General features: G+C 39.8%; 1 protein-coding gene across 2 annotated transcripts in view; it reads right to left on the reverse strand.

Moving 5' to 3' along the window:
• The window catches only part of atf6 (activating transcription factor 6), a 32,646-nt gene extending 5,679 nt beyond the window's left edge, over nucleotides 1-26,967 (reverse strand). Inside the window, exons 1-15 of one of the 2 annotated variants that reach the window (XM_014985360.2) lie at nucleotides 26,765-26,967; nucleotides 25,061-25,137; nucleotides 24,792-24,867; nucleotides 23,877-23,974; nucleotides 23,058-23,181; nucleotides 21,797-22,006; nucleotides 19,173-19,342; nucleotides 9,785-9,970; nucleotides 9,611-9,702; nucleotides 7,662-7,805; nucleotides 6,280-6,375; nucleotides 6,096-6,198; nucleotides 5,492-5,562; nucleotides 5,007-5,118; nucleotides 2,319-2,403 (exon numbers count right to left, since the gene is read on the reverse strand). In XM_014985360.2, the coding sequence (XP_014840846.2) occupies nucleotides 2,319-2,403; nucleotides 5,007-5,118; nucleotides 5,492-5,562; nucleotides 6,096-6,198; nucleotides 6,280-6,375; nucleotides 7,662-7,805; nucleotides 9,611-9,702; nucleotides 9,785-9,970; nucleotides 19,173-19,342; nucleotides 21,797-22,006; nucleotides 23,058-23,181; nucleotides 23,877-23,974; nucleotides 24,792-24,867; nucleotides 25,061-25,137; nucleotides 26,765-26,864 (1,744 nt within the window). In that variant the 5' untranslated portion in view covers nucleotides 26,865-26,967. Of the gene's footprint in view, nucleotides 1-2,318; nucleotides 2,404-5,006; nucleotides 5,119-5,491; nucleotides 5,566-6,095; nucleotides 6,199-6,279; nucleotides 6,376-7,661; nucleotides 7,806-9,610; nucleotides 9,703-9,784; nucleotides 9,971-19,172; nucleotides 19,343-21,796; nucleotides 22,007-23,057; nucleotides 23,182-23,876; nucleotides 23,975-24,791; nucleotides 24,868-25,060; nucleotides 25,138-26,764 lie in introns of both variants that reach the window. The other variant, XM_014985358.2, reaches the window with a different exon arrangement.
• Between the last annotated feature and the right edge of the window lie 317 nt (nucleotides 26,968-27,284).

The raw sequence follows: 27,284 nt of genomic DNA on the forward strand, positions 1-27,284 counted from the left end.
AAATCACTGACATGTGACGTTACTTTAAATCCAGATGTGCTATTTTTAAATATTGCATCATTAGTTTTGATTTTTGCCTTTGTGTGAATAGGACACCTGAATTTCCAAACTATGGGACGATAAAAAAAAAGAAAAAAATTCAATTCTACTATTTCCGTCACAATGTACAGAGAGAATCCTATAAAGCAATCCGAAGTGTAACGCCCCACCTGTACATGTCGTCATCCTAAAAACGTTTTTCTCCATCCAAACATGTCGCTTCCACTTGATTGAGCTACTTTCAGACTCCGATTGTCAAATAAAGGTGAGCCAGATCAAAGCGGTACTTTTAACAGAACTACTGAACCGAATCGGGCAGCGGAGCAGAACACACAAACCCTCAGATCAAAGCCTCTATCTGCAGCATTCAGCTTTTGTCCAAGACAGACCAGACAATCACTTCAAATTAAAACAGTCCATCCACCTCCTTCCAGATGAGAACCATTAAGTGACTATAGGAGTATGGCATTCCTAAAAGGAGCACACCATCAGGGAGCTGGAAAGCATTATCTTCCACTGAGGAGTTCTTTAACAGAGCCGTGCCTTTTTCTCTTTTCCAAGGATGTTGGCTCTATAAGTATGTGGAATTGCACTTTCTTACTTTAAAGTCGCACATAAAGTCAGCATAAAACAAAAGTGCAACAAGAAGCTGTCATCTGGGTGACACATGGGGGTTACAAACAAAAGGGAAACGTCCCGTGCGCTGCACAAAATCCCAATCAGGTTTTATTTTGTTATGCTCCGCTGGAACTTAACCGCTCATTGCACTTTTTGATGTCGGGTCAAAGACTTCAGGTCAGATCCATTTTATTTGCTCATTAGATTGGATAGCGAATCCATTGCGAGCATCGATGACAATTCATGCAAATTGAAACCCTCCTTTATGGGGAGGCAAGGACTTTGAGGTCTGATATTTCACTTTGAATGCCACCTTTGTTTGGCTGCTGGCTGAAGAAGATCCGTTGGATTTGACTCCAACTGGCCTTTCAATGGTTCATCCTACCAGCGCTTTCCACTGCAACAAGACAAACCGAGAATAAATGTTTATCTTCATCAATCTTTGCCTAAATATTCTCGATGGCGGCGTTTTTCCTACCGACTAACCAACTCGGATGGACACGACTCACAATCTCTGATCAAAACTGCTGCTGGTGTCTTGCCACAGATGGTGAAGAAAACGGAAGAACCGGATGACTTTATCGATGTGACGAAAATGACCATGAAAGTGTCGAAACCAATAGAGCCACTTTATTAACATCCAGTAGGGTCATAAAAACAGTATACTGGAGTTCACTGTGTACAGATTTTGTAACAAACATTTGATCATGATTCTCTCTTTCCATCCTTCATGACCTAACTCTGGAAAATGGTACTAATAGCAGCCCAGCAGATCTGAGGGCCTTGGTGAAAACCTTACATGAGGTCATAGAAATAAGAACCAAATGGCCACAGCGATTATTCATAAAACAACAATTCGGCAAACAAAAGCAAAGGCTTTTGCACATCAAATGTGCAGAGGTAACTCATGTATAGCAGGCAGTCAAATAAATGGATGAGAGCTTCTCAAATGGGCTGGTGAAAATACCCCAGAGCCCACCTCCCCAAATGTAACCGAGCAAACTCTCATCACCACCCACTAAGTCAAAGCTGTGTTACAACCGATTACATTCCTCAGGACAGCAGTTTTGCTAATATTCAAAATGAAGAGTCTCTTCTTTTTGTTTCCCAAAAAGCTTTCAGCTTCTAATAATAGTTCAAATAGGTCACTAAATGTCTTCAAAGAGGTGAGACTTTTCCGATCGCAGGAATGAATTCCTGAACTTTTAAAATTAGTTTTTTTTTTTTTTCTCATTTGGAATTAGCACAACTTTGCAACACAATAAGTGAACTTAACTGTATCCTAAGAGCCATAGAAAGAACTAAACAGAAAGAACCATATTCTACTTTAATAAATTAACCGTCAATGTGCGAACTCATAGCAAAGCAGAAAGTGAAACACATTTTGACAGCAGCAGGTAGCAAAAATGGTTTGTTCACTGAGATACTGTAGATTTGTAAAAACAAAGTAGTGCTTAAGGAGAGAAGGCATAACTGTAAAGACAAACTGATTTAAAAATCAACTTTCCCCCTTTTAGGTACGGAGCTTATTTAATGAAATATGTTGCAGACCACCAGCGAGACGCTCTACTCCCTGAATCTGCTTCCAGCTTCCCTTTCTATGCTTGAACATGTCTTGAGCAACAAAGCTCTGACTGTGGTGCGTGTGCTGCAGCACTTACCATTAATGTTCATGGCTGGCAACACGACAGACATCTTGGGTCGACTTCCTTTGTTGTGGTTAGTGGCAGGAAGCAAAAGATGATCCTGGAAACAATGAGGAGAACATCACCGAGTGGAAAAAGCAATTCACACGGTGGTAAATAAATATTGGCTGCATGAGTTTCTCAACGGATATAGTTGAGGTTGTAGCAATCGGAATCTGAACCCTTCCCTGGATTTGTGTTAAGTATCTCACACAGAAATTCAACCTTGTAAAGAAAATTGGTTGGGATATTGAGGAGCAAACTGTGTGCAGAGAAGCAAGTTCAGCATCAGATTGGACAGAGAAATGACTGAAATTCACCCACCTGGACAAGTAATGTGTGTAGAGGGAAAACAAAAAATACTGTACCAACTGTCAAGCATGGCAGTGGTGTGATCATGCTGAGGGTTTGTCTTGCACAAAGTGGATGGTATAACAGAAGCAGAGAACTATCAAGAGAAAAATCCTAAAAACACATCAAAACCTGAGCGAAAAAGCCCAACATTAAACCTCTAACAGCTGAAAACCCTTGGACTAGTCCACTAAACAAAAGAAGCCACAAGTTTGTCAACAGCTTAAAGGAAGCATGGGGTTCTCCTGCAACTTGCCGATATTTGAGCCTGTGTGTATTAGACCTGCACAATGTATCATCACAATATCACTGTGTCTATCTCTGCCATAGCAAAGAACTGCCTGAATAACTTTTCTAGCCACACTTGCACATTTTAGAAACGGAGAAGCAACTGATCTGTCAACAGCTTAAGTTCACCACACACTGCTTATAAAACTTGGTCTTTGTGAAACTTTTTTTTTTTTTAAATTGGAGAAGGGAAGAAAATGTGATGACAGATGACCGTCCAGAGTTTAGACAAGACGGCCTAATCAAAACACATTAATTTGAGCAAAGTCGTTTGTAACGTCGATCTGCTCCTGAAGGAAGGATTCAGCGTCTCACATGCATGCAGCAGTGCAAGACAAAGGACGAGCTCCAGCCAAGACAAGCAGATGAACTCAAAAGTGTGACAGAGCGTCTGAAGCTGGAGGGCGGGGGCAAGCCGGAAAACATCGGTCACATCGCTGCTCCTCATCAGCGCGATGGCGAAACGCCGAACCTGTTCAAATTACGTGCGAGCTGTTGCTCCTAAGACTACGGATGGAGTTTCCTTGAACCTTATTGACACAACACACAATAACAGCCAGCAGTAACTATGATCTCACCCTAGAGCACTTGCATAAAGGCGTCGATGGCAACACAATGCAAAACGTTCTGCGAAGCTGGAAAAATGACAGAGCACGAGTGTCATATTTTCCCTCCTTCTTCAGAGTTTTAGTTTCCATTGAATCAGAGATGCAGGTGCTACAACAAACTTGACCCGCACTCGACTATTTGTTTACTCAACGCTGGTACGGCGTGATGAACTGGGGGACCTCAACTGTTGCAGGGGTCCTGAATGAGCGATAATGAGCAACACGATGTTTTCACCTTGAGGAACACATGTCTGCATGGTGGTGGATGGACTAATCTAAACGAATTTTAAATTTAAACCAGAGCTTTGGCGGTTCTGTAATAGCATCACACAGAGTTCAGAAGAAAACAAGGGCCCACATAGTTATACGCACACACACACACATACACACTGGGACCCAGGAAACACAATACAGACAAATAAACCGAGTAACAAGAGTTAATGAAGCACTTTAAGAAACAAACTCTCATATTGAGGACTGAACTCTTCATCTGGACCGCTGTTTACAGTGTTTCTGGAAGGGCTCCAGAACACAGAACATTTTTTTTAAGTGTATTTTGATTTTTTTTAAATGTTATCCTTTTTCCAAATTCCACCGTTTATTTCTTAGAATAAAACCCAGGAATTTGTGCTGCACAAGGAAAAGCTTCTAGAGATATTGTTCAATATTTCAATGTCCATATCATTGAAAAAGAGACACAAACAAATTGACAAAGTAAAGAAACTTAACTTTCGTTTGGCTTTGGACTGGAAAATGTCGATATGATCATACAGTAATAGCAAATTTTCACTATTTATTAGAATATTGTAGTTTTACATGTTAAACCCAAAAACAACAACAACAAAAAAACTTTTATACTTTGTTTCATATCGTAGATCAACAACATTGACGAAATCTGATGCAAATTGGTTTTACCAACTTAAAGAGACTTTAGTGGTTTAGTGGCTGCTTTTCACTCCACTGTCAATCTGCCAAATTAGAGGCCAAATACTACACATATAAAAAAAAGATACACTTGACACAATAAAAGATGTGTTTTCCTCTCAGTTATTTTTTTTTACATTTATTTTTCAAAACAACAAAATCCTGAAATTTGCCCAATTAAGCCAGAATGGAAAAACACACCATCTCGTTTTGTAAAACCTTAATGAACTGTGTGTCTCTTCATAAAAGTACCGCTAGAAAGGTTGGCTGTACTATGAGAGAGTTCCCATAATAACAAAATGCACATTACAATTAAGAAATTATATTGACAAATGATGATGAGGATTAATCTGTGATGGACTGAAGAGAACCCTGCCTCTCACTCCAATGGCCGCTGGAGCCAGTTGAGATAAAAAAAAAAAAAAGTGGATTTAATCCTGCTTGTGAGCCAGGAGTAATTTACTTCCGTCTGAATGATGAGGATTTAACTCACCCTCCGAAAAGACACCACGTAGAAAGTGTCTGGGCGGCGATTGAGCTCATCAAAGAAGTCGCTGTAGACGTGCTGACGTGCGTAGTAAACCTGCAGCTCACTGCCTGAATTTCTGTTAACAGGTTACAGAGACAACATTAACACCAATAAATGAATAAATAGCTAAATAAAAATAGGGTAAATAAACTGATATTTGCTCAGCAGATGAACCATAGACCCTTCTCCCAAGGGGATGAGCCTGATAGTGACTATTTGCACAGTTTAGCAATAGACTTATATTTATAAGCTCTGCTTGCCTTAAAACCTCAGTGTCCTTTGCAACAAACAATAAAAGTTGATGATAATAGGTAACTCTTCTGGGCTGCCTGGATGTAAAATGTCAATCTAACATCTAAAGCTGCATCACAAAAAAGAAAAATAAGCCTAAAGCACAACGACAAACATCTCTAAAAAAAAAAACAAAAAACAAAACAAAAAAGACTCACTTTTCCTCTGTATTTTCTCCGTGCGGGACAGTGACAATTTGGACAATTTCATCTTCCTTTTTATCCGTTTTCTGCTGAGGAAATGAACAGAATTAGCTCCTACATTTATATAAACACATCAAGAAACAGCTCAAAAGAGAAGAAAGAAACTGCAGCAATGCTGTCCACCACATAAACACAGAATAGCCTTAAAATAGATAGTTTCGAACTTGGGACAGAATGACGCGCGTCCTGAACACAGCCAATCAACTGTAGTGATAACGTAAGTCTCAGAATCACTTCATTACTGCCTCTCTCAGGGAAAAATGTTGGAAAAGGGAGCAGGGGGCTCTAATCCCAAAGCTCCCCTTGAAGTGTTATGTTTACTTTCTCAGGGCTGCCGGATTAAACCCTGGCCGAAAACGAGAGGCGGAAAAAGGGGGAAGATGTGAATGGAGGTGAAAAAGTGGTGAAAGGGAGGATCTAAATTGCAGAAATACCTAAAACTGCAGATCACAACCTGGTTTACAAAGGAGGCGCCATTTCAATACAAATTCAGAACAGCTATGTAACAGGTAGCTTTCTCATAGCAGCCAGCAAAGTCTGCATTACTGTTGTGGATTACCAGGATGTCTCTGATGGGTTTATGGTGGCTGTTACTCATGCGTCTGGTTTTGGTCTGCTCTACTGCATGGCGGTGGACCCAACCCCTCAATTCATGAGCCAACCTGTCAAGTTAGATCAGTGAGAATTGATTGATTTTGTGACTTTATGAAAAAAAAAGGTCAAAACGATATTTCAGTACTTACTCAATGCACTTGGTCCTGTTGACAGAAGGCTGGCAGGGGGGAGGAGGTCTGAGAAAGTCGGGACTTTTCACGACCATCAGTGCCTTATCCTCCGATCTGCAACAACATCGAAAGAGACGCCATCAGATTAAAAAACTAAAATAAAAAACATACCAATGAATGGAAATAAAATCAGAGATTGGTAGACAGACGGTTGAAGGGATGACCACCAGAGACAAATGGAAAAAAGCGAGTGCAGCCACCCAATAGGCCGCACCCGGGATGTCGATGACGGATGAAGACGATGGTCCAAGAGACGCAGGGTTTACATATACTGCCGATTAGCAGCGCAGACTTTTTACATAATTTTCCATTTTTTTATTCTACTCTGGCTTTCATCACAACTGCGATTCCTCTCTGGGACTGAATCATTCAACCGCCTGAATGATTCACACGGTTGAAATGCTGATGGTGACACAGTCAGAAACAGTCTAAATGGAGGGTTGTTAAGGAAAACATGCAACTAACTTAATCTTTCTCCTGGGCTTTCCTAATGTGAGCTAACGGGTTTTTTTTGGTTTTTTTTGGCCTCTAAATGCTCTGGGAACAGCTTCACCAGATAATATGTCAGATCATTAAGACCTTATTACATATATTGTTTTTAATCCAGGGCCTCAAGTAAGCCTCCAGCCGCACGCACGCACGCACACGCGCGCACACACACACACACGCATACGCACACACACACACACACACACACACACACACACACACACACACACACACACACACACACACACACACACCTTTCAGTTCAGTAGGACCTTAATTAATGTTGCGGCCCCCACCGTGTCATTCGTTGCCCCGCTGCGTTTGGTGCCATCACCCCTTTAGCAAAGGCTAATGTGTTCCTTCCTGCCTGAGCTGGTTAAATGCTGCAGGGAAACCCAAAACCACTGGTGAATGGTTTGAATTAACATGTGACAAGGGAGGTAGCATGCAACGCAGGCCGGTAATGGTGATGACCACCTTGCAAAACACACGCAGGTTCTGGTAGTTTGCCAATCCTCCGCCTAGAGGTCACTTAAAGTCGAAAGACAAATACATAGACTGCTGTGAAAATAGACCGTTATCAACAATGCAGAGCTAAACGTCAAACACGGCTTGAGTCCACTTTTCCACCTTGTTACTCAAAGCACAAGCACCAGCTGTTTTTCCGTGGGTCTGCAGTAAAATAAAAAAGGCTGACACAACAAGTTGTTAATCAGTTCCCCGTATGTTTACAGGTGGAATAAATGAGCTGAATAGGGTGAGGCAGAACGCAAGCACAGGTGCATCCTGGCCTACTAACACACTGGGTAAGCACAAACACGTGAGCTACGCTGGTTTAGTTCCATCCCCACCTGTCTGGCGTCTCCGAGGGCGTGCTGGTGAGATCGGGACCCGCCGCCGCCGCCGCGTCGGATTCGGAGAAATCTAGGAGGTGTCTGCCACTGTGATGCATGGGAGCAACGTCGAGGTTGGAGACGGAGCCCCTCTGAAACAAACTGACCACGACACAGACAGTCAGGAAGATGTGGAAAAACTCGGATACGCTTTTTAAAAATATCTTAAACTGTCCCTTGCTTGTCATAGTAAAGGATAAATAAGAATCTTTGAAAAAGAGAAGAAAAAATGACACGGGGGTTCATTTTAAAATAAATTATTCTGAAGAGAACTGCAGATGTATATATATATAAAAAAAAATCTGTTTGGAAGTACAAGGTAGGGCATACAGTCACACTATTTGAACTTTCTGACACAGAGTGACATTAAAACCATAAACTTCATCGTATTACACTGCGAGCTGATGTCACATACCAACACAGTTTATATCATAATTGGAAAAGGATTCATAAATTTAAAACATTTCATTAAAATAAATGTAAAAATGTGCCGGGCAGTGTATTTCAGCTCCATCGAGTCAACACTTGGCTCGATGGGAATGTGGACAAAGTTAAATTCAGGGCAGTGTTAATAGAAAAACCTTTGGCAATGATGCTGCCAGCTCTCAGAGCTGTTTTGGTTTGTAGACTGTGATGAGGAGTATTAGTTTTCTCTGCCACAAACAGCATTTTCTATGCAAGTGAAAAGGGTTAGAAGGGTCACTTTCTTTCACATTTCTTATGTTCTTTTTACGGTTTGGGGAAAACTGCAAATGTGACTTTTTACGACTTCCTTTAAAAAAAAGTCTTTCTTCTTGGCTCTCTTGTAAAAAAAGGTACACAAATTCTCAGGTTTAATTGATCGGATTAGAAGATGATAATACAAACATCCTCTACACTTTATTTGGAAAGGAAACTTGAAAACCATGTCTCCTCCTTTCATTTTTTATGCCCCACTTAGTGTTGGTCTATTGGGTAAAATTCAAATAAAGTATATCAAAAGTAGAAAAAGTTCAGCTAAGATGAGAAAAGGCAAACTTATTCATTACTGAGAACTAGAAAACAACCAAAAGAGCATTTTCCCAGCTCAGAAAGTAGGCAGAGCAAATCATCTCTCCAAACAAGTCATGCTTACATCTTTGTGGAAAAAGCTATTCCCAAAAGAAAACATTTTTGTAAAATGAAAACAAAATCTGACATTTTCGTTGGAGATGGAGGCCGAGTTTTAGTTTGTGGAATTACACAATTTCTCCGTCTGTTGGAAGTAACAAAGCTTTAAAAAAAAACATTAAATAAAAAATCCCAGTTCAGCTTTTAGTTCAAATCATAATTTGTCAAGTGTTATTACAAACAACATAAGACATGTTTTAGATGTTTGGGCTCTGTCTTCCTTCGACTTATGGAATAACAAAGCAGTTTTGAACCGTCATTACCCATTAGATGTCTGAACAACAAAAGGAATAGGGCACAGGCATGTTACCAATAATTTCCTTCCCAATTATAGCACATGAAACAAAGAATGAGACCGGACTTGCACCTTCAACCGAACTAAACGCCACTCATTGGTACAGTGTAGAATTATCGAGATAAAGTCAACGTCAACGCTGACCTAACAAGTTTATTTTTGACGAAATCCACAAACATTTGGTTTCCTGTGCAGACAAAAAGCAATAAAATACTTCATTGTTTTATACTGGCTTGTTCTGCTGAACCTCCAACATGAGGAGGAATCTTACAGTGAGTCATGGGGCTTCCCGCCTGGCTTTCTCCGGTAATCAAAGACATTTACAGGGTTACACTTTGCGGTGGTATCTGGAGCTGTTCACCAACAGTCTCTGCCATCTTCAGCTCTCCTTTAGTTTCAAACAAAGCTACGGCCACCAAATCAAATCACCGCAGAGCGCAGATGCCGACAGAGCGACTCTCACCTTGTTGGTCCCACATTTAGCACCAGGAACACCAGAACCGCCATGAGGCACACGGCTCTCCTCTTGGGTGCTGTTGCTTTAAGAACCGAGTTCTGCAAAAACATCACTTTTATGTTACTACGCTATTTTGTCCCGACTCGTTATCTTTTCAGGGCCATTCGGAATATTTCTCACCTGACTCAGCAGGCCTTCCAGCTGCTTCTTCAAGTTGCCGTTCTCACTCTTGAGCGCCTCGTTTTCAGACAGCGCCACTTTCAGACGAGCTTCCAGCGAGAGCAGATACTCTTTCTTCTTCTTGCGAGAGAGCGATGCCGACTCCCTGTTCTTTATCATGCGCTGCTGCTTCTGGGACAGCCTGGACTGATGGGAGAGCGCAACAAAAAAAACAGGAGCACAAGTTTAAAGGGTTGTGTTTATGGTTTTGCTCATTTTAATCATTAATCATTAAATTTAATCATTTTTAAGCTAAAAATTTTCTTTTTTTTTTCTAATCTGATCAGAGCATGTTCTTCCACATGTCTTCCATGACCTGTGGGCTCAAAGCAAACCTGGCCCTGCACAATCATGCATAATATTTTGTCATTTAGTCAAAAAAAAAAAAAATCTGTTCATTTTGACATGCCAAAAAAACATTATAGTAGTATAAGTACAACATCTCAGTGTCAGTGTTTATGACTTTTTTCATATCCAATAGGAGCTACAATGTATGCTTGGATACCCTCTCATGAAATAGGTGGTAAATAAAAGATCAGAAAATAAAGAAAAATAGAATATTACAAACCACAAGGTAGGTTTTTAGCAAAGAAGGTACTGGATGAAAAGCAGATCCAAAAGAGGAAAAGGGGACTCAACAGTGTCACATCTGTTTTCACTTCCATTTATCACAGCGATACAATAATAAACACACAAGTTCAAGATGTGTTTGCGTCGCGGAGCCCTCTAAAACAAACCCCAGCCTTAACGGTCCCAGAGACAGATCTACTATGCACTCGGCATGAATATATTTATAACAGAATCTCAGAGGTCAAGAGGTCATTTGCGACGACTGTTTCAAATGTGAGGAAGGACGTGTTTATGGAGTGTGTGACTCTGTAAGGACTGGGTTTACATCCAAGACACATAAACACAGGGGGCTCTAGGCATCCTAGATGTCTGGATGGAGTAGAGACACGGCCGGACTCAACTTCTGCATTTAGACCGAGTTTGTCGGCACAAACGTAAAATACTTAACGCACGAAAACGAATGAATGAATAATTCAGCCGTAAACCATACCTCGCAAATCTTTCGCCTTCGCCTCAATGAGAAGAGAAGCGAAATTTAGTCGCTGCATCCAAACCTAAATAGTGCATGAATTACAATGAACTCGCGGGGAATGGAGTACCTGTCCATGCAGACCCTATGTGCCACCTATGTGCAGCAGTTTTTATTTTTCCAAAGCAATCATTTTCCTCGGGGTCAGCCTCTACGAGCACAGGCCTTACAGCTCCGATGGTGATTAAGTTATTTGGATTGCTGTATTTGTGTTCTGTCTCCTGAGAAACCCCTCTGTCTCTTAGCCCAGAACTGGGAGCCGTGCCACCAGACCCAGCCTGGGAACACTACAAGTAGCGGTTACCAGGGCAACCATGGATGGGGGGGAAGGGGGGAGCTTTATATTGACTCGGCAATGAGAACGAGGTGGAGAATTTGGGACAGAACGAGGCATGTTTCAATAAGGCGCCTTAGAATCGTGAAGAGGTTAACACCAACGCGGGTTCGAGTTTGGTTTTTGTGACGGTGAGAAAGGTCAACAAGAATAGGAATATGCTTGGAGACGTGGTAACATACAGTGGCCAACTTTAGAGAGTGTACTGAGGAGGTCTGTGTGTGTGTGTGTGTGTGTGTTTATGTGAGTAATGCCAGAAGCCATTTTCCTCTCTGAGGGCTGATGTCCATTCAACTTCTCAACAGATGAATGCAGGTGAAGACAGAAAAGGAAGAGTTGTCGAGGGTAAAACAACAGTTCCCAGCATGCCTGACTCCCATTGAGTTTTTAGGAGCTTCCTTTTTTTCAAGATATCAAGGGTGACTGAGGAGGGAAATGAGCTGCACCAAGATTGGTCATTATGCTTGTGACCAGAATCATGATTTTACACTTGACCAGTGCCTTGTTGGAAACTGGAAATATATATATATATATATATATATATATATATATATTTTTTTTTTTACCCAGTGCCAATAGATCTCACAAATAATAAACAATTATATGTGCAAGTTGTCAATCCAGGAAAGAGAATCAGGGTTGGCTATTTTGAAGTTCTTTTTATCAAAAAAGGTTTCAGCAGACTGCTTCAACTAGCTGAGCATTTTACAGGAAAGTTGTTGGGTTTTGACCTTTAGCGTACACAACAATGCAAACTGTGCTATGTGCTTTTACCATGCTCATCACTAATAGAGGAAAGGAAAGACAAAAATACAACATTACTAAGTTTGTTATCACAAACTGAATGTTTCCAGAGAGAAGGAAAAGTAATTTTGCTTTAAATTAAAGCAAAGACACAATTGCCTAAAGTCAAGTCTAAGCAGGTCATGGCTTCCAATGAAAAACTAAACAAAACCTCAGGGATCTGGAAACAGGAACAGAATCTCTGCTTGGTGCCTTTCCATCTTCAAACCCTATAACCAAATCAAAAGAACTTTCAATTCATAAAACAAGTGACAAAGTTTGAAGATTTTGCTGTTAATGTACACTTCTCGCCATTTGTTTTCCATCGAATATTACTTTAGTTTAACGTTTAACATGTTTCTACTCTCACTTAATCCTTAATCCCAATCATATGATTGTTTTGAACCTATGTTGTAATTTAATTAATGTGAGCAACTTGAAATATTTTATATCATATAGTTTTGTTGTTATATGGACGTTATATGTACTACAAATCTGTTTTTAAACATGTAACTGATAAAAAGTGAAAAAAATATCAACAAAGTTTAAACTATGGAGCTGGATATAAAGAATAAGCTTCCTTATAGGGGCGGTATTATGGAAAAATATTTTTTTTTTTTTACCTTTGCACCTTGCTATAACATTATTCCCTCATCTAAATCATACCTGGGATGTTGCTTTAATTATCTCATGCATGAGAAATCCTCTAATCTGTCATAGCAACCATTCAGCTGTGCACAAGGCCTGGGTGGACCCACTTCCTCCTCGGAGCTGCAGTTTCCAAGTTTCAGACTCACAGAGCATTTCTCCCCTGCAACGCCCCTGCTCAGCTCCTTCAGACTAGCCAGAAGAAATTAGCAAACACCTGATGGAACTGCTTATTTGGCGAGCTCATTATAACAAGCTGCTTCTTGGTGCAACGTAAAAACGCCGCTAAAGCGTTCATAGAGGAGCGCTGTTGTGATGACTTCCTGAAGGCAGAGTTTCAGAGAGAGCAGGAGTTTTTAAAGAGATGAAGGTGCAATTTAAGCCATTCAATTACAAAGTAAAACTTCTTTTAAGTCATATTTGATATATAGCATTTTTATAACAACTGAAGTTAACATAGTTACTTGACTGTGCTATGAAATGGCACTGCCTCTTTTAGTAGTCCCCGATTGTTCAACATGATCTCAGGTCATCTTCATTTTCCAAATGATGAGAGGATTTCTTGTATCCAACGAGTTTCAACCTGGACTTGTCTCCGTTGGTGTAGAACACCCATACGGGTCAAGCAGACACATTATAATCCTTGGTTGTATAGCAGCCTATTACATTACACTGACCCAATCCCCTGATGGCTGTTTACAGCTGTCGCAAAGGGCTCCGTCCTGCATAACACCTGCCTGAAGCGTGTAATCATTAGCAGCCGTTTGCACACCCAGGCCAAAATACAGTAATGGGAACAAAAAAGAAAAAAAAAAAAACTAAACTAAACAGGAGCAGTGACATCCATGGGCTGGCTGAAGACATAACTTGCAGCAGCACCTGGCTCACGCATGTCATCTTTAGGAGTTATTTTACAATCTCAACAGCCAGCCAAAGCTGAAGCGTGTGAGCACAGCTGCTGAGGACGCGAAAGCAGCGCATGCACTCTCACACAGCGTGAATCGCCTCCTCGGGCTCTCCGACTCTCACATCCACTGACGTCACTGCATTTGCTTAAATTGCCACCAGCTGAAATCTTTGACAGACTTTTATAAGACTTGGTTTGTTTTGTTAAACATTAAACAAACTTTTTAAATCTAACATCTTGTTTTATGAACTTCCACGACTTTCCCTTGGGGATTAACAAATGTGCCCAGCATTCCTCCCTCCCTCACAATTAAGGAATTAAGGAACTCGGACCCTCCCTTTAAAACCCCCAATTGCAAATGCTATTGACCCGACCATCACAATTTGGTATTTGCTTTGGCCACTAGAGTCTGAAATTCCTTCACATCATCCTCTAGATTTGGCAGGAAAAGTGTGTCTCCACACTTAATTATACCCACAATAACCGGACAAGTTCCAGCATTGTTGGGCTCAAGATGAATTGCCCAGACTAATAAAACAAAAATACTGAAGCCTTAGGTCATAACTGAAGGTATTCCCTTTCACACGCATCAGGCCCACAAGTCAGCTTTAGACAATGATAATAAAGAGAAATCTGGATACATATTTTTGCTTTTTTTGGGTTTCAAGCAATAAAGTGAAATACTGTTTAAATTAATAGGTCTTATTTAATTTACAGCTTTTCTTCCTGTTTTGTTAATTCCATGGTATAAACAAAACAGACCAAAGAATAATAAAAAAAAACCACAATGCTGTGGGGGAAAAAAATAAGGAAAAAAAAACTAAGCTCTAAGAACACAATAAAAGTGACCTTTGTCATTGAACTTCAGATTTGCACAACAGAAAGAAATAACCAAGATGAAAAAGTAGAAAAACCCAACCAACAAGTCTGTAGGAAGAATCTGAAAGGTTCACAAAAATGTGAAATAAACAACCGCAAAGACGCACCACAAACTGAAGACCACCGACATTTTTTTTCACATGTTGATTATCTGCGAAAGTCCCTGCTACGGTGGCCGACAGGTGCAAATGCGCAGCAAAAGAGAAAACATGCAAACAAAAGAAAAGACACACGCACAAATTAAATGCGGCAAACAAAAAGCAAATGAAATGCAGCAAACAAAAAAGAAGACACCTCCGAATCAAATGCAGCAAACAAAAAAGAAAACACCCCCGAATCAAATGCAGCAAACAAAAAAGTGTTGAAAACGGAAGTGCTCCAGACCACTAGGGGGAGTCTAACAAAAAAGTAGCTGTGTCCGAATTCAGGCTCTGCATCCTTTCAAGGGCCCTGAGGAACTGATCCTTCGAAGCATAGACATAATAAAAGAGTAGACCCCCTCCCCCCCCCCACGATTGGCTGCTCAGGTGTTATGCCCAGAAACGCATGCCTGCCCAAAATTGCATCCCCTCACGCGGGAGCGCGCATCGCTCTAAGCTCTCGCATGTTGACGACAAAACGGACTGAAATATGACCGAAGGGGAAATTTTAAAGATATAACACCAGTGAGAAAGACGCATTTAGTTCAGTGTCCATCAGATAATATTCAGAAAGGATTCTTTTACTGATTGATTTTAGTTTCCTCTGCGATGTACTCTTCGCGTAAAGTCTATCACGTCCTCGCATGAGGGTGTTAATTATAACCTGTCAAATGACCGACGGGCTTTAAATTTTCATGTAGTTAAAAAAAAAAAAAAAAACGGTCAAATACGGAAAATATTCCGCTAACGCGACCTCTGGGTCGCATGTAACGAAGCACAGCACATGGCGCTACACCCCCACCCCCACCAGGAGGCGGCACCCTGCTACAGAGCCAAGAAGGGCCGGTGGAAACGCGATCACTCCGAAATAGAGCCGAGCCGAACCGAACCAGGTTGTTTCTATTGCCGGTGGAAAAGGGGCAATTGAAAGTCATCAAGCAAATCAGAACAGCGGAGAGGACTTAACAGAATGTCGCCAGTGAAAGTCCATGAGTAGGAGGAACAAAACAAGACCACCAGAGGGCGGTGTTGTCACATAGAACAGAATGGAATGGGTCAAACACGTCACAGGGTCCGAGCTGCGTCACGTGTTCCCTCATGACGTAATTATTATAAGACTTAAAAGTATTTGTAGGCATTTATAGCGTGCTGCACAGTTGGCGCAGTTGGTAGAGCTGTTGCCTTGCAGCAAGAAGGTTGTGGGTTCGACTCTCGGCCCGGACGCTTCTGCATGGAGTTTGCATGTTCTCCCTGTGCATGCGTGGGTTTCCACCCACAGTCCAAAAACATGACTATCAGGTTAATTGGGGTCCCTCCAAATTCTCCCTAGGTGTGAATGTGTGTGCATGGTTGTCTGTCTCTATGTTCCCCCTGGGATGTGCTGGCGATCTGCCCAGGGGCGTTAACCCGCTCGCCCCCGATGTTCAACTGGCGAACGATTCGGGTAATGTTTCGTCCGAAACGTTACCCTCTGTGAGGGCACCTGTTCGGAGGGATACTCACAGGGGGCTGAGGGTTAAAATGAATGATGAATGAATGTTTTACCTCACATTCAAAAAATAACATTTTTCAGATAAAAATATTTACATGATTGTTCCATTTCTGAAACATGAGTTAGAAAAACAAAATATGACTGTGGAATCAAAAATAAAATATAAGTAAGAGTGAAGTAATAACAATATGAATTGGATAAATTAAATGAGGAATTTTTGAAGCCATTCAACTATTTATTTCATATTGATGTGCCGCATTTTTATCTGAAAAATGTTATTTTTTGAATGTGAGGGGGTCTACTCTTTTATTATGTCTAGGCTTCGAAGGATCAGTTCCTCAGGGCCCTTGAAAGGATGCAGAGCCTGAATTCGGACACAGCTACTTTTTTGTTAGACTCCCCCTAGTGGTCTGGAGCACTTCCGTTTTCAACACTTTTTGTTTGCTGCATTTGATTCGGGGGTGTTTTCTTTTTTGTTTGCTGCATTTCATTCGGGGGTGTCTTCTTTTTTGTTTGCTGCATTTCATTCGGGGGTGTCTTCTTTTTTGTTTGCTGCATTTCATTCGGGGGTGTCTTCTTTTTTGTTTGCTGCATTTTATTTGCTTTTTGTTTGCCGCATTTAATTTGTGCGCGTGTCTTTTCTTTTGTTTGCATGTTTTCTCTTTTGCTGCGCATTTGCACCTGTCGGCCACCGTACCCTGCTGCTGAAACGTAGCATCATGAAATCCCTAAAAATCCCAGCTGAGTGGAGTTAATTGAATCTGTGCGGGAGACATATTGTCTGAATCATTCACTCCACTTCAGCTACAATTATTGCAAAGTCATAAACAAAGCAGAAAAAAAATAAAATAAAAAATAATCCGTGGAATATTATTGTTCCAAAAAAGGCTAATAACCATGTCATTTTCTCCATAAATGATATACATCACCCTCCACACTTATTAACACCCCTGGTAAAAAATAATATGTAAAGACACATAAAATAAATATTTTATTGCAGTAGCAATAGTTCTCAAGAGAACTTTAGAAATTGTTTTTGTTTTTTTACTTCTCTTAGCAACCTCCTCACTGTGCATGATGGCAAAATGGACGTAGCTCTGCATCCATCATTGTCTGTCACGGTTCTTGTAGTTTTAAATAAGGAACGCACCGATCAGGCTTTTCCTGGCCAGTACATATTTTGTGCTTTCTCTGAGGCCTGACCTGCCAGTTTGGATATCAACAGAATCTGTTTTTTTTTTTGTTGTTTTTTATTTCTAAGGAATACGACACAAAACAATAAATGTGCTCCATGTTCCAGGATTTTTGTGTGTGTCTGTTTTATGTACAAATTAAATCTCTTTCAATGCAGTCCTGTTCAGTAACAGCAGCTTGTTGTTACACCAAGCTAATTTGTAAAATGTTTATCAAAATATCCATCAAATTGATTACATATTTCAGAGTCAGTCATCCAGCAGCCTGCTGCAATTTTCAGTAAAGACATATTTAAAGTTCACAGGAAATTTGAAAATATCACTAGATAATTATTATTATGTGTTTCTGCAAGACATTAACAATACCAAAACAACAACTATAAAGTCTTAAAAAAGGCAAATATATAAAAATAATGACAATAATAATGGTCTCTGGTACAAACTGGTGCAAAGAAAAGTTTTTTTCTCTGTTTTACAATCACAAGTCAGTTGGCAAACAAAATTAATTTGTAAGTTTACATTCCCTATTTTCAACATTAGTTTCGGTGCATCATCTTTTTTTTTTTAATATATATATTAGGGTCTCAAAATAATAAAACGGTCCTGGTCTGAAGTCATTAGTGTCTACTTAGACAGCCGTGGTCCATGAAATGTAATAAATTTTGTACAGCCATGTGGAAAAACACAATCACTAACATTAAAAATATATATAAGTGCCTTTCCATCAGCACTTTATTTTCACATTTTAAACACAACTTAAAAGTTAATGATTTGTGAAATTAAAGCAAATACAAGAAAAAGGGTCCCAAAGACCGAGTTTGGATTGGACTCGATCCATCCAGTCAGAGTGTGAGCTTGACAATCAAAATGTCAAACATTACATAGTAACTGAGCATTTTCGTGTGCGCTATAATTCTGTGCAGCTGCAGGAGAGTGCATATGAACATGCCTTTGCATGCCCAACAGCTGAAGGCCTTATATATTCAATGAAATAACTGACTGGCAGACTAATGGTAAGGAAACGGCTTTAAAAGACAACCTTTAAACTCGCTTGCATAGCTGCTATCTGACAGAGGGAGAAAACGAGAGACGGAGACGCACCGATCCACAAAAACAGGTTTAAAATGGAGCCATGTGTAAATACACAAACTGAGACGTAATGTCTTACCGTTTTTGTTTAGCCAATAACATCTCTGTTAAGCAGTCGGACTCTGCAGGCACCTGATGTTTCTAAATGCTCTTTTTTTTTTTTTTGTTAGCAGCACCTGTAAGTATTTTCTGACGTTTGACAGCACTAAAAGATATTAACTCAACAAAATATAAATAAACTAATAAATATCTACCTAAATTTGAGTTAGTTACAACACTATAAAAGAATAGAACAATTACAGGGCTGTCCACCAGCGGTTTTATGTTATAAAATGCTGGAAGCTTAAAAATATAATGAAGTAAATATGTGTTTTGAAAAGCATTTTTTTTATGTTCACTAAACAGTCAGAGTGCCTGATTGATACCATGCTTATTGCACTAAATCTACCACGTTTTTCATCTTGTTTGTAAAAAACAATGTATACATAATTACAAGAAAGACAAACAAATATTTTGCCTTCCTATATATTTATATTTTAAATGTCTATAACGAGAGTCCATAATGTTTTGCGTACACAATATTCTGGAATAAAGCTGATTTTATTATCACTTTTTTTCCAATGTTCGAAGGATGCTTGTTGAGCTGGGGCAGCACTAATTTTGTTGACTTCCACAAAGCAGTTCAGGATTTTGACTGATTTTAGTCAATGAAAACCACGACAGTGACAGCAAAAGTGTTAATCATTAGCCTCCGTGTGCTGACGTCTCAACGTTAATTGACTTACGTCGTCATCTGAGGAAGGGGTTCGCAGCGTGACAGAAACCAGCGGGGGCGCAGCTACCGGGACATGCTTGTCCTGGTTGAGTGTTGGCACAGCAACCACATTAGCAGCGACGGCCTGTGGTGTCTGGATGTGGAGAAGCTGGCTCGCCTGGGACAGCACTATGGGATGGCCTGAATGAAAGACACAGAGCATGCACGGTTTTTTTTTTTTTTTTAAATTACAAGCTTTACTGTAATCATATGTTTATAGTACAACCAACACACTGTGATTACATGAACAGGCGAGTACGACCTCGAGCTTCACGAACAGTAATCAGATCGCAGTTAAACAAACTGCATAACTAAGCAGAGGAGGGCGCTTTGTCTTCACGGGAAGCTTTGCTTTGGCTATCTGTAATAATAAGTAGTCTATCTTTAACATTGTTAGGATTAAAAGTATGCCACGAACTTCAGTCAGTGCTCGTAAACACCGAGGCTTTGCTCTGTCATTGCCGTACAGCATCGTCAGGAACAGATTACACAGTGTGAACTTTGTGAGTAGGGTTACGCTTGAAGCAGCAAGTAAGCAGAGCAAGACCTCATCTTTACATTGCCTTTATCCTGCCTATTGGACATTTTTCAAATAAGTGATGTAGCTCTGGTGGTTCAAGACCAATTTTAGGCAAAGTTACTACGTAGTGTATGCTATTGTGATCCGTTATGAAAACGACCCTTTCAAAGAAAGAAATAGAACTGCTGTTTTACTTTCTCTTGGTTAGGCTGCAGTGATATATTACACTACAGGGAGCTGGGTATTTTTTATTGTTGTTGCTATTTTTGAGAAATTTAAGTCATTTAATATTCAGTATTTGCAGATAGCAAGTCCAAGCCCAGTATTTCATTAAAGTTAGCACACACTCAAAAGCTAAACTCAAACTAAATAAAGACACCCTGATTTATTTTTCTATTAATATGACTGATAATAGGCAGTAGTATTACTGGTGTATTCCATTTTGGTGTATTTTAAACATGTCTAGCTGTCCAACACTTTGGGTGTTTGACATAAAAGAACCAGATAATCTGATATCAACAGTTTAGAAACTGGGGATCCAATTTGTTTGTTTTTTTTGTTGTTTTTTTTTAATACTTCCTTGAGAGTTTGAGCAAGGAGAAAACAAACAAAAAAAAACATGATCTAGTTAATATACAGATTCAGGGCCAAAAAAACTATAAGGGAATATACACTAATAGTTTTTGTTTTGTTATCACAGCTGTGAAACTTTTATTGTATAATTTAGAAATTCAAACAATCGAAAAAGTTCAAAATCGTCCTTTTTTTTTTTTTTTTTTATGACATAAGTTGAATCAAGTTGCTGCTTTAAGAGCCTTAACCTACATCTGATACAGACCAAGTCTCTCAAAATCCCATCAGCCTCTGGCGTCTTACCCCTTTGCCTTCAACTGGGCTCTGTGTGTTTAAAGTACAGGTGGTGAAGATGTTTGGCAAACTGACCCGCGCCTTTAAACGTCCACATTCCAAACTGAGAGGCTCGTGAGTTATGCATTTGAACTCACACAAACACGGGCCCAAAAAGGGGAGAAAAAAAAGGACACAAAAACACAATAATATCTGGTGCTCACTAATGTTCTGTTACTCAGTGAGCCCTACACTTATGAGTACGAGGTTATGAAAGCAACTCTTACCCAAACAGAGCCAGCAATCATAATGTTCTATTCTGTCAGTGTTAATCAGGTGAAAGCACTTACTAGATTTGTAAACAAATCTGTAATTTGCCAGCAGAACGAAAGTTCACCATCTGTGAGAAGAATTTACAAGGCTGGAATAAAAAGAAAGCAGTGAGTGCATGTGTTTGCGCAGGAATAAACAAACTTTCTGTGGATCAGACTCCAAAGAGTTCATTACTTTTTTAGAGAAATGGCACTACCCAGGTTAAAAAAAACCCAAAAAAACACAGACCAGATTTTCAAACAAACAGCCTGGATTCCCATCTTGTGACTCGATCTAGGTCAGGATGTCTCGTCCCTAAGCTCTTCAGCGTATTGGTCAACACTAGGCAAACACGTCAGAAGTTCAAATGCATTTTAGCAAAGGTCAGCCACCCCACCCACTTGGGCTTCGTGCGGTGAGATAAGTATTTATTCTGGCTTTCATGGTGCTGATGTAAGACCCCAAATCAAGGCCAGCAAAAGACATAAAAAAAGAAAATCCTTGATGACTTTAATGAAAACCACAAACATCAGCGGATATTGAGGACATTGCTCAACATGTTGGTATGTTTATGATTTTTACTTCCATGTTCATGTTGCCAATATGTCAGACTTAAACATTTTTGGTGTATTAGACCTACAAATCATATTTATTCACCGTTTTCCAATGAAGTAGGTGAGCTTCACTGATGAGGGGAAAAAAAACTGAGTTCACACTGCCATCTGCTGGCTCCATCAAAAACAGCATTTTTATTTATTTATTTTTTTCATCTGAACAAAATTAATTGGCAAAGGCGAACAATAAATATATTAATATCCCTAAAATACAAAAAAATACAAGACCTGACCTTTTGGTAAGATGTCCTATATCAATGCAGAGCACAAAAAAATAATATTTTATGCAGTGTGAGAACTGACCTGGTGGGGGCGCTGGTTGGATGCTGATTGGAGACGGCTTGACAACAGGCAGCACAGTGGTCTGCAGGGGCTGGATGATTATCGTCTTGGGCTGCAGTGGAGCTGCTGTTGCCGCCGGAGCCAAGGGCATGGCTGCAATCAGCGGTCTGGGCTGGATGGAGATCTGTGAGCCCATCTGAATTGGCCTCTTTGCAGGCTGAGCAGGTGTAGCTGTGGCATTTGTATATTTGAATTGCAAGGGGTAGGAGGGACAAGATATGGGGGGGAAAAAAAAAAACTGCATTTAGCCCAGGCCAGGAAATTTGCATTTACCGTTGAAATATCTGGGGGGGTTTTAACTGTCAAAATGCTACCATGATTTTGAAGTGACAATAACAAACAACCCTAGACGATGGTGGAATAACTGCTAAATGAAAAATGTTAGCACTAGAAGCTGCCTTACATGTTAAAACCTTCTGTTTCGGTATTACTGGAGCTCCCTGCTGCTTAGCTGATTTGGTCTTGTACTAAATGTATTATTAAGCGTTCTTTTTACCACCTGATAGTTATAAATCTTAGCAAACACCACTTGTGGAGTTGCTTGAGGTGGCACTTTTGTTCCGTATCCAAATAGCTCACATTGTTTTGATTATGTACAATTACATCTCTTAAATTATTCTAATAAAACAGCTTGATATTTATGGTGGTCAGAGTTTTCTCCGGCATAAGGTAGAAAAGGCAAGTGATCGTTTTTTTGGTTTAAAACCCCTTAACCGTCATGAGGATACCGCTTTCCTCATGGACCCATTGGCTTGCATGTAAGTGTTTTAAGGGTAACAGTTAAGGGGTTAAGAAGTGATGACAATTTTTTTTTAAATCTAGTTTTTGGCCTTGGAGGTAATGAAAGTTCATGTCATATATCATCCATTCAGACACCCGTTTACGCAAACTGTCTTGGACCAGATCTAAACAAAGACCACATTTACTTTCTATGACCTTAAATTCTGGAACAAAATCCCAGCAACCAGAGATGTGCAGAAACTAATGGCACCTTTAAATTAGGGCTTAAAACTATTGTTTACAGCAACCTACAGTTAAAAATAAAACTGTTTATGTCATTATTGTCTTGGATATGTTTTGTTTTGATGAAGTAGTTTATATGTAGCTGAGCTTTTTCTATTATTCTTTTAATGTATTTATCGTTTTAATTTGGTCTGCTTCACCGTTTTCCTGTTAAGCACTTGGAATGACCTTGTGCATACAAGCCTTAAACGATCGCTACCTCTTGTCCATTGCGTGCTCCTCCTTGCAGCCTTCTTGGGTGGCGGAGAGACTTCAGAAAAGCCACTGGACTCGGACGAAACTGAAACTGGGGAAAGCTGTGACTGAGGGGACAGTGCCTCATCCTGAATGGAGAAATAGATACGACGTAAGATCTCCGCGACATTTTGTCAACAATTATTTTTAAGTACAAGCCCTGAGCAGACGTCTTCGAACAAACTGAGTGCAGCATCGACAACAGTAATTTTCTTCTACTGCTAAACATGCTTGACTCTTTGGATGCGACACAAGCAATAAAGTCAGTTCTAACTAATGCATCTCAAACTGGCGCATTAATAAAATATGAGCGGCTTTTCAAATTCTCCCAGCTGACATGTGCGTCCTTGAATTGTCAGGATAATTAGCAGACAAGCGTGTGCCGACTGTTGGACGAAAAAAAAAAAAAAAACTGTAACCCTTGCCCTTGTTTTGACAAACTGTGATAACATCTGCCCGCTAAATTATGCTAATGTGTCTGAAGTTGTCGGCACCCTTTTTTTAATGAGTGGTTGGCCCACAGCTCATACAGACAGTTCGTTATTAATCTGACGAGGTGTTTACAGATTTTATTAATAAGTTTCTGAACTATTATTCCACCCATCAATATTCAATCCACATCTGGAGGAAAACTAAATAATTCTCTTTGTTCCAAAGCGGATTCGGCGATGGTTGGGTATGGAAATGCTCGCAACCGAAACACTTGTGAAACAATTTGCATTGGAAATCCAAATTCAAATGCAGAAAGCTGGGGAAGGGCGAAGCTTTGAGGACAGATTCTTACATGTAAGGACGACGGAGACAAAGCTTCCACCGAAGCAGGAGAGGGGACGGAGCTCAGCGTGTGGGAAGGAGACAGTGAGTCCCCACTCACCTCACCATCTGGATGCACAAAGACACGAACACAAACAATCAAGCCATTAACATGGAAAATCATGCAGCACAGTCCCAAAAACTTACCTCAAACCGTAACGTCTCTCATGGCTGCACACAGTTATGATAACATGCAAATTCACTATTATATTATCAAAACACATTGCAATGACCACCCTCATTTTCTCTTTAAATGTTGCTTAGTAACAGAGTTCCCTTCACTTTTTGCAATCTTTGGCATCCTCGCCCCTTAAAGCTATAGAATCAAAGTCATCACCGAAAACGGTCAGTCGTTGGAAACTCAAAAATTGGATCTTTGTTGAAAACTTATTGCACAATACCATCAAAAAAGTTGTAAATATAAATAATAACCAAAGACTGCAAAAACACTAGAGAAATATTTTGAATGTTGTTCCTATATCTGCTCATATCAAAGCCCTCAAAGAAAAGCTGAGATCAAAATTAAAAGGTTAGAGGATGGCAAAGGACAGAAATAGAAGAACAGCCACAATACTCTGATCTGGGCAACCATGCACATATTGAAACATACAAATTGTTTCCTATTTTCACATTGCACACCGTGCTATGCCATGAGAACAATAAAAATCAAAACAAAACTAACATCCTAAACAGAGTTAAACAACAAACCAAATCATGAGGAATTCAATATATTGTTAACAAAAACCCCTAAATATTTCTTTTTCCATCATAAAAAAAAAATCTAACTCACAAATATGATTTCTAATTATATATGTGGTAATAAATGTTGCATTAAAATGGAAGCTAAAGACAAACAAAAAAATATTTATCACTTCCGTCGCTGTACCTGTGCAGGTGCTGCTCGTGTCCACTTCATTCCAAGGAGGAATGTCGATATCAAAGTCCAGATGACCTTCATTTGCCTGAGAACCCAAAACAACATTTTTTTTTTCTTTACAAAAAAAAAAAAAAAACTTCACGGAGAAATATCTTTCAATCAAATGTAAATTGCAAACATTTCTAAATCTAAACTGTTGCTCCCATGTCATAAAACCTGCGCTTACTTGACTGAAAGTGAAACACCCTCATCGCCAGATCAACTCTGAAGATACTCACGTAGGCACCGCTTTCGAGGGCCTCGAGCAGCTGATCTGCATCCCCCAGGTCATCCAGTTCGTCGAACAGGCTGAGGTCTGTGTAACGATGAGAACACAGGCATATGGGCCAGATCAGTTCACTAATAACAGTAATACAATCTATTGATATTGGTAGTAAGAGTGATGATTTTGACATGGCTTCCATAAGCAGATTACTAGTTTTCACAATAACACAACTTTTACACAATGTCGAATCAATCTGGAAAATAGGACAGAAATTGCACTGAAAAAAAACATGGTGATGTTTTAACATGACTAGATCAGTGTAAAGATTACGACATGCAGCAAGAGGTTCTTTGAAGGCCATCATGTGTTTGACCACAGCATTGTATAGAAGATTAGTTAGTATTCACTGATACACTGCTAAGTTCTCTTAATGTGCACCGGCCTTCTCCCTTATCTATATGTTCATGTTTATGATCCAGAGATGCTGATAAAACAACGAAATAGAGACGGCAGAAACTGTCGGGCAGAGAAAGGATCTGCCTGACAGAACACAATCAGAACAGCAGCAAGCTTCATAGACGAGAAGTTAACGAGATAGTCAACACGTAAAAGCCAGCATGTTCACTGTACCACTTGACATAATTTTACGAATAAACAATAGCATCTTACACCATGACATTCTAATAGCGTTGTTGCATAATGTATTTGCATATTATGCAACAATGTTTTGCTACTAGATCCAAACAGTTCTCACTTTTCACAGCTCTCAGGGCTGCCGGTAATCTGTCACACGAATGCGTCTTCTTCAAGTCTGACGCCACAGTTGAAGTATATCTCTATAAAGATTCATTTGTCCTTGTGATTAAACTCTGATTCAGTTTCTATGACCTGTGCAAGTGGAATACTGTGTGCATAAGCAGCTCGTGAAAGTGGGAAGTACAGTACGAACATAAAAACTTTTAATTTACAAAAGTTAGGAAATATCTCAGCAGTGCCTCACAAGATTTACATAGGCACCTGACAGGTCTGCATGATAAATCTAAAGCTGCATCTTACCTAGATGTCAAACATATTAAAGTAATATATTTATATTTTAAACTACACGTGAATCTTGACTTGGCGTCCCTCTCCTGGTGACTTCATGTATCAATCTAGCTATTTATTTAACCAAAGTGAAAGCAAAGATACTATCAAATGTCAAAACTCGTGATCTGGACCTAAAATAAGCCTTGAATACTTAAAGTTTGAATAACTTGTTAAATTTTAGTGGCTAATTGTAACCATTGTATGGTGTAAATGTTTACGTATGTTTCATATGTATATGAAAACAGATATAAACATTTACAGAAAAACTTGAAGCAAACAAAATCACAGTAGCTAAGCTGATTTAAGGGTGTTTGTAACAGTCAATCGGTTTATTTCACTTTAAAAAAAGAAACCGTTTCATTTCGTGTCTTCTCCATTATTTACATAAAAACCGATAATGTTACGTCACCTCAGCATCCATAGCCCGCTAATGCTAACTGGCTAGCCGAAAGTTGAAAACCACACCAACAAACGTTACACCATCAACCTCAAACTTACGTAGGGGCCATTCTAAAACAACAAATCGCCATAGATGATATATATTTAGATGTTTTATTGAAATAAATCGCTAAACAGTGTCTACGAACAGCTTCCTTGTGTGGGTGTTTCTAGAAAGAATCAGATGTCTTACCCCACTCTCCTCCCTGATCGATAGGGAACATGCCCGTTTCGCTATCCATCACTGGGTTTTGTTGACAATTTCCGAAGTTTAACTTTAAGTCGGATGACATCTCCCTTTGAATTCATTAGTGACTTATCGCTCAAACGGAAACCAACTGAGATTAAGCGCAGACTCACATCACTGTCAAGTTAAATACACGTCTCTTTGCCGTAAGTTCTACGGATGCCGTTGAGGGACCAGTGTGTTGCATACGACTCCGTTGTGCAGGCCTGCGCTACCTATCTTAGCCACCAGGATGCGCTATGATATTAGTAAAGAGGAATTACGCGTTTTCCCCCCAGGTTGTGAAAGATGTGAGTACATGACCTTCGTGTACGAAAAGTATACAAAGTCTTTTACAGCTTAAAAATGAAATTCTGAGTAATTTAAAGAAGGTTAAAAACATTCATCAGGGATAGTAGTTTTTAGAAGGTCCAAAATTGCTATTATCCCACAAATAAATTGATCATTCCATATTATTTGCATGTAT

The sequence above is a fragment of the Poecilia mexicana genome, unplaced genomic scaffold, assembly GCF_051168715.1.
Source record: "Poecilia mexicana isolate PSO_F unplaced genomic scaffold, ASM5116871v1 scaffold_4, whole genome shotgun sequence".
In the NCBI taxonomy this organism is placed as follows: domain Eukaryota; kingdom Metazoa; phylum Chordata; class Actinopteri; order Cyprinodontiformes; family Poeciliidae; genus Poecilia; species Poecilia mexicana.